The 17,394-nt window shown below is 40.0% G+C and overlaps 2 protein-coding genes across 4 annotated transcripts; one reads left to right on the top strand and one right to left on the bottom strand.

The window, feature by feature from the left end:
* Positions 1-153: 153 nt before the first annotated feature.
* Positions 154-1,440, bottom strand: LOC120286810 (BRASSINOSTEROID INSENSITIVE 1-associated receptor kinase 1-like). Its single transcript, XM_039299343.1, has one exon. The coding sequence runs from the start codon at positions 1,438-1,440 to the stop codon at positions 154-156; it is 1,287 nt and encodes a 428-aa protein (XP_039155277.1).
* Positions 1,441-8,244: 6,804 nt separating this feature from the next.
* Positions 8,245-14,100, top strand: LOC104444360 (probable methyltransferase PMT7). 3 transcript variants are annotated; one of them, XM_039315176.1, is made up of 7 exons: positions 8,245-8,700; positions 9,457-9,874; positions 10,561-10,850; positions 11,519-11,902; positions 12,712-12,958; positions 13,081-13,219; positions 13,647-14,100. In XM_039315176.1, the coding sequence occupies exons 1-7, from the start codon at positions 8,511-8,513 to the stop codon at positions 13,803-13,805; spliced, it is 1,827 nt and encodes a 608-aa protein (XP_039171110.1). In that variant the 5' UTR covers positions 8,245-8,510; the 3' UTR covers positions 13,806-14,100. The 3 variants fall into 3 exon arrangements, with proteins under 3 accessions (XP_039171110.1, XP_010056322.2, XP_010056330.2); XM_010058020.3 differs by having other exon boundaries at positions 8,247-8,714; positions 9,460-9,874; positions 12,709-12,958; XM_010058028.3 differs by having other exon boundaries at positions 8,248-8,714; positions 9,460-9,874.
* The last annotated feature ends 3,294 nt before the right edge of the window (positions 14,101-17,394 follow it).

Below are 17,394 nucleotides of genomic sequence, written 5' to 3'. Positions count from 1 at the left end.
AAACATAACAAGAATATTATCTATTAGATGAAATGAAATAAATGAATACACTCGAACTAAACAAAAAAAGATTCATCGGTATCTAGTATAGTGCTCAAGCTGAGGTAGCCACAATCTCACGAGTGAATCTCGAGCAACACGGTCTTGAAAGGATCATCTAGGACCAGGTGATTCATCTTCCCCTGAACAAGAAGTAGAGACAGACCAAGTCGAGAGATATGTTAGGCCAGATAATTCACCTCCGCGTACAGACTTCTCTAATTCATCCTGGTCATACTTCTCCCATCTTTTCTCCAAGCTAATAATTCCTTCGAGAAATAGGACTGCTTCAGCCATATAAGGTCGTCTTGTGCGGTCGAGTTGCGTGCAAAGCAGAGCCAGACGAATGGCTTTCTCGACTTCACTCCCGTCATAGCCCCCGGGCATGTCGGTATCAATTATCGTTTCCAGCTGTTCGTTCTTCAGAAGGGCACGTGCCAATTCAGGCAGCGCCAGTTTGTCTCCGTCAAGGCAGGTTGTTTGGCAAGCTCTTCGACCGCTTATCAGTTCAAGAAGCGTCATGCCAAACCCATAAACATCGCTCTTTACAGAATATCTGCCCCAAAAAGCTGTCTCTGCATCTATGTAACCAATCGTTCCCATTATGCAGTCGGTAAAACAAGCGTCTTCACCGCTGGGTTCTCCTTCGAAAACAGGCTTCTCTTTGTGCTCGTCCATGAACAAGGCCAACCCAAAATCTACGATACGAGCCTCGAAGTCCTCATCCAACAGTATATTATGGGGTTTAATGTCCCTGTGAATTATCCTCAGATCATGCAAATGGGAAATACCTCTCGCTGCTCCAATTGCTATCTTCTTCCTAGTGGGCCAATCAAGTGGGGACTTCTCTGTTGACTGTCCTCTTAAGAAGGAGGCTAGGCTTCCGTTCACCATGAAAGGGTACACGAGGGCGTATTCTCCATGTTTTGATGACCGACAAAAGCCGTGAACTGGAATCAGATTCCGATGCCAGCTCATGGTCCCCAATTTCACTTCAGCATGGAACGTCAATCGTTCTTTGAGTCTCTTTATTGCCACTCCGGAGCCGTCCCCCAGGACTCCTTCGTACACACAAGCGAACCCACCCTCACCCACCTTCTTTGTCTCACTGAAATTGTTGGTAGCGACCTTCAGCTCGCGGAAAGTAAACCTTTTAAGGCGTCCTTCCTCTGGACATTGGAAAGATTCGCTCGGCCTCCAGCAACCAAACTTGGAAGCTGAATTGGCCAAGCGCAGAGAAGCACCAGCAGCGACCTGGCGGGATGTTACAGCTTTGATGAAACTGCAGCCAGCACGATTAAGCGTCAGACAAATCTTTGATGTCCGAGAAGCCAGCGGCGATTGCGGTTCAAAATCGGGGGGATCTTCGGTCAGAACGACAGAATAAAACTTGAAGACCATGGTTCTTCGCTCTTCTGAAACACCACACTCCTTGGAAATTAAGCTCGGATTGCTCGAATTAATCTTCTCACGAACGGGAACAGGAGGAAGGAAGAAGAGTTTTCTGCTGCAGAGGTGAGCCTGAGCTGAATCTGGATGTTCCTGTCATGCCTGCAGAAGGATGCTTCCCAGTGAAATCCTAGAACGAAGCACGCACCTGCACTTGCCAAAGCCAATAAAACAAGCCTAGTGGGGTTCCACGCGTTTTGTGGAGAACTGTATATCATACTCGTTATGTCCCACCAATCCTTTACACAGAGCGATGACTCCAACAAGTCAGTCGTCTCGGTCGCTTTTGTTTCTTCCATAAGCGGTTTCCCCTCTTGGTACCTCGAACTTTCTTGGGAAATTTAGTCCGACATCTAGAATTTCTACGTTGCATCTGAATGCAATTCTGCCCGTTTCCTCGGCTGACAAGGGCACTGGCTATTAAGGTGAATTAAGCCCGGGCAAACAGCCTTCGTCTGGTGGAAGAAGAAGTGGAGCAAGAGGTGTAATGAATCACATTTCCTTTGTTCAATGAGTAAAGCCAACTAATGACTTCCATCTCGAAAACAAAAGGTAAAATTTTTCCTTTTGTACCTGAAGTTATGCAATTTTTCCAATCAAGTCCTTGTCCATTTGAATTACGTAATCAAGTCATTGAACTTGCATAAATTTCCTTATCAGGTCTCTCTTACACTGATTCCTATAAATAAATTTAGCTAGTGCAGGCATAGGATTCAGTATAAACCTAGAAAATTACTCCACAAGCCCTTCCAAATCAAGGAAGGAATCAATTGGAACTAATAATGTTCCATCATACGAGGAAACCTTCCTCTACCTGCATTTCTAATGAAAGCTATTTCTCATTCTGAATTACCATGGGAAGTTTTGCATTTAGTCCATGAATCCCAGCTTATCTCAAAGATTTTCTCTTCGACGTAATTTATTCATTTATTTTACTGCAGCTCAATGTAGCTGAAGAGCCTGCCTTTTGGAAATAGGTGTGGAACTACAACTTCTTGGAGATTCATAAATCAATGAACATTTCATGGGGTGGGTGTTAGCCAAAGAAAATGGATGAAGTGTCTCCCTCTATAACAACCAAAGAATCAACATATGAACATAAGTGGGCACACACCCAATGCTTTTAATTAATTTTTGAATGTTTTTAATTCTGGAAAGGGTTAATACCCTGAAAAACCTCAAACTTGTACATTTATGACAAATTTATCCCAAACTAATTTTTTGACCACCAAAAACCCAAAACTTGTACACATTTGATAAATTTATCCCATATTAGTTTCCATTTAATATTATTGTCAAATTATTAAGTTAAATAACACATGACAGTTGACTAGTATACCAGTTTGAGATTTTCCTCTCCGTTTGTCACAGTTTACAATTTTTGTGATTTCTTTTTTGGTAGTATTAATCCAATTTAACGGGGGGTTTATTTGTCATAAATGTACCAATTTAGGGTTTTGGCGATTAAATAAATTAATTTGAGGTAAATTTTTTATTAATGTACCAATTAAGATTTTTTATGGTCAGTTCTTTACCAAAAAAAAAAGATTTTTTATGGTTAGTCAAGGCAAATTTGTCACAAGTGTACCAATTTATGGTTTTTCATGGTCAAAAAAACAGTTTTTAATAAATTTGTCAGTACTAATTTGGAGTTTTTTAAGGTATTAATCCTTTGAAAAATGGGACTCGATTCGGGTCAAAGAACCCGGTCCGATTGTTGATCTGACCCGAACCTTATCGCTCCGGGTTGGATCTGAACCTGGACCGGCCCTAGGGCCCAGTCCGAGTATGGCCTGACTTGAATTTGATGGGTTTAAGCCTCTACAACAATTCAAACTAAATAAAGCCCAACTCGACTAGAACTGTAACAAGCCCATATCCCTCAAAAGAAGCCAGCTCAAGCCCGTCTTCTTTTAAAAACCATCCAGCCCACATGCTTAAAAAAAGGCCCATTCTATTCCTTACCCACGACACCTTGACCTGGCCACCTGATCCGAATTTTTGTTTCTCCTCTGATTATTCATTTATTTATTTCTTTTCTCCCTTTTCTTTTGCTCTGCGTCGTCTTCTTCTTTGGGCGGTCTCTCTCAGCAAGATCTTCTTCACCAAGGCTTTTTCTCCGACGAACTCAACATTGAAACTTCATTGAACTAACTCATGCCAGAATTCTAATCGACTTACGTCGCCGACCGTCACCAAGTCCTCTTCACCCGTCACTACTCCAACTAACGCCGGATTTCACTGGCAACGTTGCCAAAAAAGCACATTGCAAAACGAAAGACATTCCAACAAAACCAGACATGAATAAAGCACATCTAGACAAAAGTAGAACTGACTATGGCGACCCCAACCGCGGGCTTCTTCGGCGAGGACTGTGGATTATCCGGCGAGAACATATTCATCCATGGCCGACTCCCGTATCAAATGATATGTCACAAAATCAAAGAGAAACCCAGATTCAGTGAGAATGCAACAATATTATGACAACCTGAGTGCAACACAAATATATTATACGTATATTATTCGGAGTTTCATTCAAGCATTTTGTCAAACGATTGATAGGCGGTTCGAAATACCACTTCCAGGTTTGGATTTAACGTTGTTCGTGGCATAAACCCAGCGTATTAAGTTCCAAATCAACATTATCGGCAACAAATCAATTTGGGTTTTGTACGATTTGTCCAAAATCCCACCGGTTCGATCTCACGTTCTTAAACTTAATAAGCGAGGGAGAAGCTACCTGGTTCGGGAGCTTGCTATGACGAACGACAACGAGCAAGTTGGCTTTCGACAAAGGTCAAGGGTGATTCAGGCGAGCCACCGACAAGCGGAACAAATTCCTCACTCTCAGTTTCTCTACCCGCTTTCTCTCTCGGACTCTCTCTCCGTCCGTTGCTCTCTCTGTCCGAGCCCTCTTTCTCTCTCTCAACACTCTCCTTTTAACGGCCACCGACGGGACGCGCATGGCGTCTGTCGCCGCCGGCTGCCTTACTAGTTTGGCCTCGACTCGAAAATCACGCCGCTCTCTCCCTGCTCTACCCTTGTCGTCGTGGTCGTCGTGTTTATTGTTCCTCCAGTCGGGTAAGGGAAGGATAGGAAGATAGAAAGAAAGAAGAGGGCCGGGCCGTAAAGAAAAGAAAGAGGGACGGACGGGCCGGGCCTCGAGGGAAAAGAAAGAGCCTAGGTTGGCCCAGACGAAAGAACAGAAGGGGCCGGGGCAGCCCGGCCCCGCCTCGTTTTTCAATCAAGTAGTTATTTTTTTCTTTTTCTTTTTTTGCTTTTTAAAAATATTTTTCTAATAAATTCTATAAATATTAATGAAAATTCTCTAACATCTATATTCTTTTCAATTTAATGAAATTTCTTTTTGTTTAGAGATTAAAAATTAATCCTTAATTTTCTATGTAATTAAACATGCATAATTTAGGTGTCAATATTATGAGAAATCCATTCTCTATATTTCAAACTTCTAATTTACTAATCACTCATGTTACAATTTAGTTGTTCTATCTATTAACATTATATCTATTATGTCACAGTCCAAGAAAGTGATATAATCTAAAGGATTTCTATATGAAAGACCATGATGGATTCATGAATTATCTCTCAAATCCTAGAGTTTTCCCAAGTATTCTAGAATTCTTATGAGGGTGGACAATATGGTAAATTTATAAAATGTGGATAGTTGGGTAAATGAGTAGATGTAATCTCTACCATCAAATCAATAAGAAAATCTATGGTTGTGTTAGCCTTGTACTTATATATATAGGAGCATCATGTCTTTATTTGTTATCCATCTCATAAGTAAAATACATTTTAAAGCTTCTCTATCTAGGAGCCCCATATCAACATCCTCAACAGTCCCACATTAGCCACCCTAGTAGCAATATAGGACCCCAATCCTCACATCAGCCCCCACAATTCCCCCATCAACCTCCCCATTTCCAGCCACAGGCCCACCATTTAATTCCCATTAAGCTCATTTTCTATCCTAGTTAGGGCATTTAGTAGAAAATATTCGCTATTCAATAAATAAGTAAAACATTTTTAAATAAGCAAATGGAAATTTCAATGGAAAATCACACAACGAAAAAGAACTTATTACAATTCTCCGGTGATCAAGGTGTGTCTGACCTCGACCTCCGTGTTTTGAGAGAAGCACACAATTCTATCGCCTCTCAAGATGTCGACATCCTCCAAATGTTGCTCCATAATAATTGTCAATGCTTGAGCTTGGAAATCGGGTATATGAGTAGGAATTCTCCTTCCCACAATTCATCCATTAACAAATCCAGACCTGCTTCCTCTCTACGAAGATTCACTCAACTGGCATCGGCGTTTGCCAACTCTTATACGATTTGACTGTACTCTATTTCTACTTCTCTAGTGCCCTCAGTTTGTTGTAGACGAAAGCACAGAGGGTTGGTTATGAACATAATTTCATCTTTAACCAATGAAGACCAAACTTAATCTAACTCAGATATCTAAGGCGACAATGCAAATGTAGATCCGCAAGCCATCAATGCATGCGTAGATTAACTAATGAAGATCAAACTTAAGCTACCTCAAATAGCTAAGGCCATAATGTAAGGCGTAGATTCACGAGCCATCAAATTTGAGGTTTTCAACATATATAATCCACGAAAATCGAGTAGAAGTTAGAGAGCGAGTCTCACCTAGTTCAGCGCACGAAGAGAATGAGAAGGAGAGGGACCGAGAAACAAGAATAGAAGCAGAGCGAGTCTCACCTAACATTGACATCTCAAAATGTGCATATAAGATCAAACTTAATCTAATTCAGGTATCTATGGCAACAATGCGGAATGCAGATCCACAAGCCGTTAACGCATGTACAAATTAACTGATGAAGATCAAACTTAATCTAACTCAAATATCTGAGGTGATAATGCAGGGCGCAAATCAAACAAATAATCCACGAGCCATCAAACTTGAGGGTTTCGAGCAATATAATCCATGAAAAACAAGACAAATATGCATCAATGGAGAACAAGTCGGTTCCAAGCAAGAAGAGAAGGAGGAGAAGGAGGAGAAGGACGGGGAAAAGTGAACGAAAGAAGCTTATGCGCAAATTAACCGATGATAATCAAACTTAATCTAATTCAGATATCTAAAACGGCATGATCAAATAGTACTCAAGGTTTTCAAGCTATATAATTCAAGGGTAAGAGCAACGCCTTTACTTAAAGTCTGCCCATAGTTTGTTTCACGTCTGAGAACTAATTAGACAAGTCAAACATTCTTTAGCTTTGATAGGATTCTTTATGAAGTATTTACAAAGAAAAATGAGCAAGATATGGAACTGATTGTCAGAGGACATTGCATTTTCACGCTGGATGCACGATAGGATATATGCATTACACTGGCTTCCTCTCTGGAAACAGCATTAATTAGCATAGAGAAAGGTCATATGAAGCTGGTCATAGAACACTCTCAAAATGAGACAGACATTGCAACATCATTTCATCTTTAATAACAGAAGCCGTGCACGATGACCAAAAATTGACTACCCGGGTGTGGCGACCCTCGCCCTGAGGGAGGGCGCCCTCGCAGCGATAAAGAAAATGTCGAGAGGAAAAGAGAAATTTGAAGCAACTCAAGACTGATGAGAAGGGTTACCTCGAAAGCACAAAAACCTTATCCAAAAAGAGTTTGTAGATTAAACAAAAATTTAGGTAGGTTTCTAACTTCATCAGTCAGCCTTTGGAGAACCAACGAGGTAAATCCCCCACTGAAAAAAAAGAAAAAAAAAAGAGCATTCAATTTTAAATGAAACCGTTTGTGACAAGGATCATAACCAACACACGGACCTCGTGCCCCGCACATCACTAGAAACGATCCATAATAAACAGACTCCCAACTACACCAACAACTCAATTCCCCCGATGAAATTCAACACGAAACGCCGTGATCCAACCACCAAAAAAGAAAAAAGAAAAAAGAATGTTGAATCTCAGAAGCGAGATCAACGCACACTTCCTTTTGTTTTGATCTTCTCTTTCGGTCAGCTTGCTTCTCTCCCAGGATTGTACACAGGGCACCGCCTTACTAAAATATGGTACAAACTCAAATAAAAATACATTCCTCGTGACCATCAAACATTATACGTGAACAACAAACATCATATCTCGTTATTACAATTTGTTTTCTCATGCCACGCACGAGACATTCATAACAAACTACCTCGTTCAAAGACATAATCCGCTTTCTCCCTAGCTGCATTTGTAATAAAATTCATTTTTTTATTTGAAAAAGCAAAGAGAGACGAAAGAAGTTGAAAGGGCAGGTGTTATCCATTCATAACATTTTGATTTATTTTTAATTTAATCCATTCAAAGACATAATCCGCTTCCTCCCTCGCTGCATTTATAATAAAATTCATTTTTTTTATTTGAAAAAGCAAAGAGAGACGAAAGAAGTTGAAAGGGCAGGTGTTATCCATTCATAAAATTTTGACTTATTTTTAATTTAATCCATGAACCATATAAAAATATTTAATATTATCCTTTCATTAATTCAAGTTTAAGAATATATTGATTATTTTTATATAGTTTAATGACCAAATTGAACTTATACCGTAAATTCATGGACTATATCAAAACATATTATATATTGGATTAAAATTCAAAGACTTCATCCAACCAATCAAAAATTAATCATGTTAGATATTGAATGAAAATTTATGAATTATTTATGCCATTTCCCATCGGATTTTATAACCAAAAGGGGAACCGCCGTGCGCCTCGCACGTGCGTCCGAAACGCCCGGCGGGGGGGAATTCGCTTCCTGCTCCAGCTCGCCCATTTCAGTGAATTCACGAGTTTCGAGTCGCGACGCCGCTCCTCCGCCGTGACGCGACGCAGCTTCGGTCCCCACGCCGATGCGATCGGTAGCCTCAGCTTCCTCGACCACCCTCTCGGCCTCGTGATCCGGAACTGCATTCGCCGGAAGGGAAGGGAAGGGAGGAAAGACGGCGGCGCGCGCGAGGTGGTGGGGATTAAAAAATGGGAGGGAGCGTGTTGGGATCGGCGTTCGATCTGAGATCGGGGCAGACGATAATGGCGGCGCTGCTGTTGATGGTCGGGTCGTTCTACGCAGGCACCCTCTTCGGCAACAAGGCCCCCATCTACGTCCCTCAGCACGTCCCTCAGCTGCTCTCCAAATCCAATTCCACTTCTTCTTCCTCCTCCTCCTCTGCTCATTTTCTGGTGATTCGCTCTTCCTCTGTTGCAACCTCATGTCTATTATCTAGCGTCGAGAATTAGCTGGGAGATGCGACGGATCGAAGTTGTAGGGTTCATCTTGTTGCGTGTGTGCGGGTCTTTGTTCTGCGTTTGATGCCACTAGTGATTCTTTAGGCTTTTTCTTTTCACGGGACTTGCTATGCACGTTATCGTAGTCGTCATCATACCTGGGGCATTTAGTTGTGAGTGCCTACATAGAAAAGAGAGGAAATGGGACTTCTTTTTTTCGGTGGTTGGGATTGAATATGTTGGCTTGGCCCTTTTTTCTTCTTCTTTGGTTCTTGTGCCATCCACTGGACTTGCTAAGCGGGTACACAATGATGAATGGGAGTGAAGGATTACATTGATACTTGATCACAGTGACAGCAGCTTCATTTTCAGTCATGCTCTGACCCGTGTCAGATCTCTTTAAAAGATGAAATGCTGGTGTCTTTGTGACTTGAAAAAATGAGATTTTAGCTGCATACTTCATGTGGAATGTGCCTACTAACCTTGGAGCCTAAAATGTTCTATAATGCTTTAAGATGCTACTTCATCAGAGCTTGATAAGGCTAGATTAGGTATTCCTAACCTGGAATGTCATCATCTTTTGTGCGATAGAAGTTCCTTAGGGTTCGGGGAAGTTCAGGCTGAACTGAAGTAGATGAATTTGGATCCTCACTGTCTTAATGCTGTCAAATTGATGCAACTTTCCCTTTGATATTTGCAGGGCTGTCTGCATTTCCAAACAAAGTTAAACTCACTTACAGAAAAGCACCTCTTGTGATCCCTGAAAGTGGGATGAATGTGTGCCCATTGACATTTAGGGAATATATCCCTTGCCATGATGTAAACTATGTGAATGAATTGCTGCCTAGATTAAATCTATCACGAAGGGAAGAGCTTGAGAGGCATTGCCCTCCACCTGAAAAGCGTCTGTTTTGCTTGGTTCCTCCACCAGAAGGTTATAAGATACCAATAAGATGGCCACTCAGTAGGGATTACATCTGGCGGACAAATGTGAATCATACGCGTCTTGCTGAAGTGAAAGGAGGACAAAACTGGGTCCATGAGTTTAATCAGCTGTGGTGGTTCCCTGGTGGTGGTACTCACTTCAAGCACGGGGCTGCTGAGTATATTCAAAGGTCAGTTACTTACCATTTCTTGCACATTAGCTTTGTCTTACATGAAGTTGCAATTCACCAAGGCACTACATACAGGATTGAAATCTATCTTACAGAAAAATCTTTCTTTCGATTTTTTGGATGCATCACTTTTTATTGTTGTCCAATGATTTTTATCAGTTTCATGACACACTTTTTCTGCTTTTGGGGTATATAGAGTAGGATACTATGACAAGATTGACTTAAAATTGCAGGAGTATATTTTCTTATGGTCATGATGCAAGAATCTTGGAATTGAATCATTGAACTATAATCGCATGTCCTAGGATTCCTCTTGAGCTATCCTGAAGGCCAATAGTATTAGAATGATAAGCATTACGATTTATGGTATAGGTTATTTGATTAATGTGTGAAGGTGCCCTACTGCTAGAGCTAGAAATTTCTGTTCACCACATGGATAATAAAGCCTACCAAATTTTTTTCAAGTGTTCTGTTTCAGCACTTTCCTGCATCATTTTGTGGGCAGACAAACGCATCATGCGATTGTATGCATGGGATATGCTCGATCTATAACTTGCTGTTGTAGATATCTTTTGTTTCCCTCAATACACTATCTTCTCTATTCATATTACTCTAATATTAGTACCTCCACATGGATGGAATGAGTTGCTGAGAGATCAATCTTTTGCTATTTTCTTTATACGCAGGTTGGGAAATATGACAACTAGTGAAGCAGGTGACTTACGTTCAGCAGGCGTGTTTCAGGTTCTAGACGTTGGTTGTGGAGTGGCCAGCTTCTCAGCATATCTTCTTCCTTTGGACATACAAACAATGTCTTTTGCTCCAAAAGATGGACATGAAAATCAAATTCAGTTTGCTTTAGAGCGTGGAATTGGTGCAATGATTGCAGCAATAGCCACAAAACAACTGCCATATCCTTCCAGTTCGTTTGAGATGGTTCATTGTTCAAGGTGCCGTGTTGATTGGCATGAGAATGGTATTCTATCATCCTAAGCATGTTTACTAAATGATTCTTTAGCCACAGAAGGGAGCATCTCTGCCATCTTAGTCATTGTCACACATGGGTAGCTCTTTATTTGAACTAATATCCGTACCTTACCCACTGTTTATATTTTCCAACTGCTGATCTAGTTTGAACTTTGAAGAGTAACAGTAAATAAAAATGAAGCGGTATTTAGCAGCAGAGCTCTATTCTAATTTAGATGATAGGTTTAGAATGTGTAGCAGAAATTCAACTGGCAAAGTGAAGACAAGCTGAAATAAGCAGCTGACGCATTCCATAGGACAACTTTCTGAACCTGGTCCAACATTGGAAGGAAGATAAGCTGACTGAAGAGAACCTAACATGATGAACTCCGATTGTATCAAATTAAATGAAATATCTTCATATCCATCGCCTATGGGCAGCAATTTTATTTTCATTTTTATGGAGCAAGTGAGCAAAAGAGAACTACATTCTTTTGATGATTACCTTTACCAAGGCAAAGAAATCATGCTATCATTGCATCAAATCTTTGATGATAGATGAGACTGTGACTAGATAGGCGGTAACTGGAGATTAATAAATGGTATTTTCAATGCTTGACATCACTTGTTGTGGGTGCCTTTACTAATGTTTTCCCCCTTCATCTCATTCTTTTGCAGATGGTATTCTACTCAAAGAAGTAAATCGCCTTCTGCGTCCTAATGGTTATTTCGTCTACTCTGCTCCTCCTGCTTATAAAAAGGATAAAGAGTTCCCAATGATATGGGAGAAGTTGGTCAATTTGACTGGAGCAATGTGCTGGAAACTCATTGCAAAGAAAGTACAAACTGCCATTTGGGTTAAACAAAATGACCAGTCATGTCTTCAGCATAACGTGGAGGAGAAGCTTCTGAATCTATGTGAGACAATTGATGAATCAAAGCCATCATGGAATGTTCCGCTTCGGAACTGCATTTCATTAAGTAGTTCAGAAGTAGACTCTGAAAAGCTCCCTCCCAGACCAGAACGCCTTTCAGTATATTCTAAAAGCCTCAGCCGGCTAGGTTTGTCCAATATCAAGTCATTTTTTTCATTTATTTTCATGATATTATGTCTTGACATCAACTCTGGTTTGGAAAGGCTTTAAGTACTTCAGGACATGAGCATGTAGATCAGCATAATCATAACTGGTTTATTTGATGTATGAAAATGTACTGCATGTCCAGCTCAGCAATCCTAATTTAGTCAAGCCATACATAGGGATTCCTAAGGAAACAATCAAACGAAACACTACATTTTTAAATTTCCACTTCTGGTGTTGGAAAACATCATGATTACTTTAATTCCTTTTAGAAGACCTATGACCTTAGCCGCTTATGTCCATCATGTTGTGTGGCTATAGTAATAATCTGGTTCTCTTTCTTATAGATAAATATGGAATATGTTATGATCATATTCTTCTTGTCTCGTATAGCAAATGTCACCTTTGCATAAACAAAGGTTAAATTTCTAAAGTATGTGTACTGTTTTGAATACTAGGAATTTGGGCAGATATTCAACTTCCTAATGGATGTTTAAGGGCATAATCTGCAATTTGCTTGTTCTCTTTTGTTCTTGTTCTGTTGCTTGGTAAAAACTAATAGATTATGGAAGGTTCTTGCTGATGCCATGGCTAATTATGTCTTGATTGTTTATTTGCTCTTATTCATTCATTTATGTGGTTGTCAGTGTTCATGGGCCAAAAAGTTTTTACCCCATATGGTATCTCACCTCATCCTTTTGATAAGCCGATATAGATATCTCATAAATGAGAAATACCAAAAGAGTTTTACTTGTATTACTGAAGTGTCGTAACTGACCATGTTGGCAGCAGGTTTCAGTCAAGAAGAATTTGCTTCTGACACTGTCTTTTGGCAAGAACAAGTTCGACACTACTGGGAACTAATGAAGATCAATGAGGCTGAAATTAGAAATGTGATGGACATGAATGCAGTCTTGGGTGGATTTGCTGTGGCTTTGAACACATTTCCTGTTTGGGTGATGAATATAGTCCCCATAAGCGCAAATAATACATTATCTGCAATTTATGATCGAGGTTTGGTTGGCACTTATCATGATTGGTAAGAAAATCAGAAACTTTATGGTTTAGTACAAACCCCAGTATTACAAAATATTTACCAATTTGGCTGTACTATAATGATGATGCTGGGTAATTGATGGATGATTGGTTTTCTGGCTTTAGGTGTGAACCATTCTCCACATACCCTCGGACATATGATCTCTTGCATGCAAACAATCTTCTTGCTTACTATAAGAACAGTGGAGAAGGTTGCTTACTGGAGGATATAATTCTGGAGATGGATCGCATTTTGCGTCCAGAGGTACTGTATGATTCTTATTGCTTCGGTGGCAGCCTTTTTATTCCACTGCTGCTGTCCTTTGGCAATTTTCACCGCAAAACCAAGCTTTGAACTATTAAAGATTTGCTATATGCCATCTCTATCCATTGCATCAAACAGCGGATCTCTTTCCAAAATCAGATATTCCAGGAAATTAGGAGTAACTAAAGTGGCCGTTGCATGTGCAGAAATCCTGAACTCTCTTTTTGTCCTCATAGAATAGAAGTATAGAACTAGATGAATGATAGCGTTTCTACCTTAGTACTACATTGCTTGAGGTTAACTGGAAAGGAATGAGCTAAAATTTCGCCAGTCTAGTGTCCCCATGGATGTCCACCTTGTAGTTATTTTTGTGCATGGTATGGCTGTTCATGAATTCATTGTTGATGATGACAATGTCAATGTGCAGGGGTTTATCATCATCAGAGATGAGGAATCAACTATACGAAGAATCCAAGATATTGCTCCTAAATTCCTGTGGGAAGTCGAGTCACATATGCTCGAAAACAAAGAGAAAAAACTGGAGAATGTATTGGTCTGTCGGAAAAAGTTCTGGGCAATTGTTTGACCTTCCCTGTCCTTTGAAGGTAGTCTGTTGCTAACCACAGTAGAGTTCGTTTATTCTTTTCTTTATCCTCTCCTTTTGGCTGGAACGCAAGTGTTCTTGTAATTGTTAATCCATTGGCTATGTCTTCTCAGCTGCTTCCCCTCACCTCACTTGTGCCAATTTTATCGGCATTTTGCTTTATGTATAAAGTCCATATGAACTCAAGGATCCTTTCAGCTTTGGTAGAATGGTGACCGCAAGTGCAAGCTAGTATTTTCATTTTTATTTTTGGATAAAAATACTGACATTTCATTAACTCTACCGAAGTCTGTTTACATCATGCACTATAATGTCCAACATAGGTTTCTGGGGATAATACAGCCGCTCGGGGGGAGTTCTTTTCTCCACCGTGCCTTAGCCACCCAATCTGCTAGCTCGCGTGGCTATCTTGTTCAATGGGTCCGACTCACAAATTCAATTCGGCTTATAGACATGTATTATCTCTCACCTTCTGAATGAGAACCTTTACGTCTCTCTCGTCGACATCAACATGAGTTTCTGCAATTGCAGTTTTAAATGTTTATAGGGTGAAGCACCTCTGATCTCGCTACTCATCCTATGTTTTGTTCACTGAAACCAGGATGCTGCTGGTACTGATCTTACAGCGAACTAAATACTGCCAAAGTGGCCAGAAGCCATGGGCCATCTGATGATCCTCGGCAACGAAGATAAACGATTCCTTCATAGACCGCATCATGCGGACTGGGCTCGACCTTTTTCCGGAAGATGTATATCTCCGCGTATCTACAAGTTCAACCGAATGTATTAAAATGATATGGACGTCATTAACTAACTGCACGATTTCGTTGAAGTCAATAAAATGGAAGCCTTTCAACAGGCGAATAAAAAAAAAAAACAGGTACACAAGGCACGAGTACTTGAAAGTCAGACCTATTTTTGGAATTATATAATGCCGTTGACTGGGTAGAAAAAATTGTACACGATTTTTTTTGGGTGGATTTTATGTTGTGTTATTGGTCTCAAAAGTGCCGCTCGCCATAGGATAATTTTATCGATTTCAAGAGAGCTCGATAACAATCCCCCGGGCGATGTTTTTTATTACACGAGGAAGGCAAGAGAAATGGGAGGATAGAGTCCACCAATTCGAGGGCCGACTCTCTGTAAAAGACCCTTCCCCAGTTTCGAAAGCAACATTTTCCTGCCACAACGACATATACCTATAAACACTCGAAAAGAATTCGACGACCAGCTGCAATCGATGACCGTTCTCAAATCCCTTGAGGAAGAAAAGAGCTACCGAATCAGAGTGACGATTTCTCGAGAATTACTCCAGCGTCCCGACGGGAGAGGGGAGAAAAGGGTTGGAATGAAACAAAGGGGGAGGTTGTACAAAGGAGAGAGATGGGAAGAGAACCCCACACTTTCAAAAGAAAGGGCTCTTGACATGACAATACAATCCCCACGCTTGTCGGCTTTTAATTTGTCCCACACGCACACCTACAAACACACATTTCACTCACTTGCCACCCATTATTTCTCTCCCTCTCTCCCCCTTCAAAGGTGTGTGCCCCTCTCCTTCCGGGCTTTAAGGTTGCTTGTTCCTCATGGTCCATCAATAATGAACCCCCCCATGCATGCACACCCCAAAAAACTTCAAAGTACACACCAAACCCTAGACGATCAATCAATTTTATCCGCCAAAACCTTATCTCTTTTCGCACCGCGTCTAAGAAAGTTTTTGATTCCATTATTTGTCGTGTCTATGACGCGTCAGGTTCATCTGAACTACCAATGACACCTATCAATCATTCAGAATATGGAGTCTTGATTGTATCGAATGTGTCGCTTTCTTTTCACGCGATGCCCGGTCGTGCGAAAACCAATCGACAATGCATCTGTCTTAGTCTTTCCCAATCAATTCGGTTCCATAGTTGTTGTCTTAAGCAAGCCATTACTGCGAGTGAGAATTATAGGCGCTTGCTCATCTAATATGACACGATTTCTTTTATCTGATTTTGTTTTTACGGTCGACATTTCATGTGGTGGAATTTGATTGTTCACACAATTTGATTAGCCTTCGCGTTTCATGTCCGCATTATTTTTTAGATTTTAATGCCGTCAGTTTATGCTAGTAATTGGCCGTTCTCTAGTGTAAAGCAAAATGATGACATTAGCTGAAAATCTTCTGAGGGACAACCCATTATTTAGAGATAATCGAAAAGTCAGCATACTTGTGTGCTGGCTAAAGTTGTCTTGAGAGAGAGAGAGAGAGAGCCCAAGCCTCATCTATGGCAATGCGAGGCACATTGTTTTAATACAAATTGGTCTTTGGTCAAATCGAGACAAAATTTGAAAATAGAAATTAATCAATAAAGATTTTCTGAGGACCATTATCAACCCTTGCACATAGGAAACTAAGCATGAAAATATATAATAAGGAAGGTAAAATAAGATGTCTTGAAGGATTTGAACTCCAAACCTAGTTAGATATAGGCATGTCAAAATGGATCATAAATCTATTTCTTAATCCATGTTTGATAGACTAAGTTGTTATATGGATTAGTTATGTTCAGTAAATAGGTCATAAATGTATTTAAAATAATAAAGCTCAAAATAATACGGATGTTAAAAGAGATCATAATTTACTTGGACCCAATACATCTCTATAACTCTCTCATCACTTTATCTCGCCCTTACTTGATTTCACACTTACTCATTCCGCGCTTTCATCTCAATTTAAGTATGAATTTTAAATATAGAAATGTTTAAGCAATATGTGTAGGATCGAGTATAAGTAATTGTATAGACATGAATAAATTTGAGTCAGGCTATTTTCAACCTAGCCCATCCACTTGACTAGTTTATTTAGATATTATGTAAAATTTTGTGGAATCATTGCCAATTATTCAAAAAGTTTAGCCTAACAAAATGAAGGTGTGATTTATTTATACATATTCTAACATAACACAGCCAATTCAAGTTCCTCGACCTCTGATTTTAAAGGAATTTATAGACCACTTTCTTGGTTTATTCCACTTTATACCGAAAAGTAGAAACTATTTCCAGCTTGTTGAAAATGGGGACACAAAAATGTTTTCTAGGGTCAGAAAAGAAAAAGAATTAAGTGGAACATTCGTGAAGACTTCATCATTAGTGTATGGTTGCCATCTACTTTTTAAGATACCATAGATAAAAAGAAATTTCACCAATGAATGGCTTCTCAAATCTACTCCTCTTGAAAAGGAAAAAGTGCTTGCTCCTTCAACTATAGTCTCCTTCATTTTCCTTTGGAGGTCCATTCATTGAACCTCAAATGATAACAATAACATATTTATATATAATTACATTAAAATATCCATATTTCGGCCTAATTATTAATTACTTATATATCATACGGAAACATCTTCCTTATGATTCGCCCTATCACTTGAGAGATCTAGTCCGGGAAAGTTCGGGAAAAATGGTGAAAGTGATGTGGAGGAAAAGATGATGAATTGTGTCTCTCTTTTGAGCAGAGAGAGAGAGAGAGAGAGAGAGAGAGAGAGAGAGAGAGAGAGATTAAAATAGGGTTTCTTTCATTGGATGCTAA

The sequence above is a fragment of the Eucalyptus grandis genome, chromosome 1, assembly GCF_016545825.1.
Source record: "Eucalyptus grandis isolate ANBG69807.140 chromosome 1, ASM1654582v1, whole genome shotgun sequence".
Taxonomy (NCBI): Eukaryota; Viridiplantae; Streptophyta; class Magnoliopsida; order Myrtales; family Myrtaceae; genus Eucalyptus; species Eucalyptus grandis.
This window is presented reverse-complemented; position numbering and strand designations above follow the sequence as displayed.

What these genes read in the sequence shown, in the direction of transcription:
- LOC120286810 (XM_039299343.1), bottom strand. Translation starts at nt 1,440, where the DNA reads ATGGTCTTCAAGTTTTATTCTGTCGTTCTGACCGAAGATCCCCCCGAT.
- LOC104444360 (XM_039315176.1), top strand. Translation starts at nt 8,511, where the DNA reads ATGGGAGGGAGCGTGTTGGGATCGGCGTTCGATCTGAGATCGGGGCAG. An exon ending in TGTTGATTGGCATGAGAATG is followed by an intron (nt 10,851 to 11,518) that starts GTATTCTATCAT and finishes ATTCTTTTGCAG; the next exon opens with ATGGTATTCTACTCAAAGAA. An exon ending in GTTGGCACTTATCATGATTG is followed by an intron (nt 12,959 to 13,080) that starts GTAAGAAAATCA and finishes TTCTGGCTTTAG; the next exon opens with GTGTGAACCATTCTCCACAT.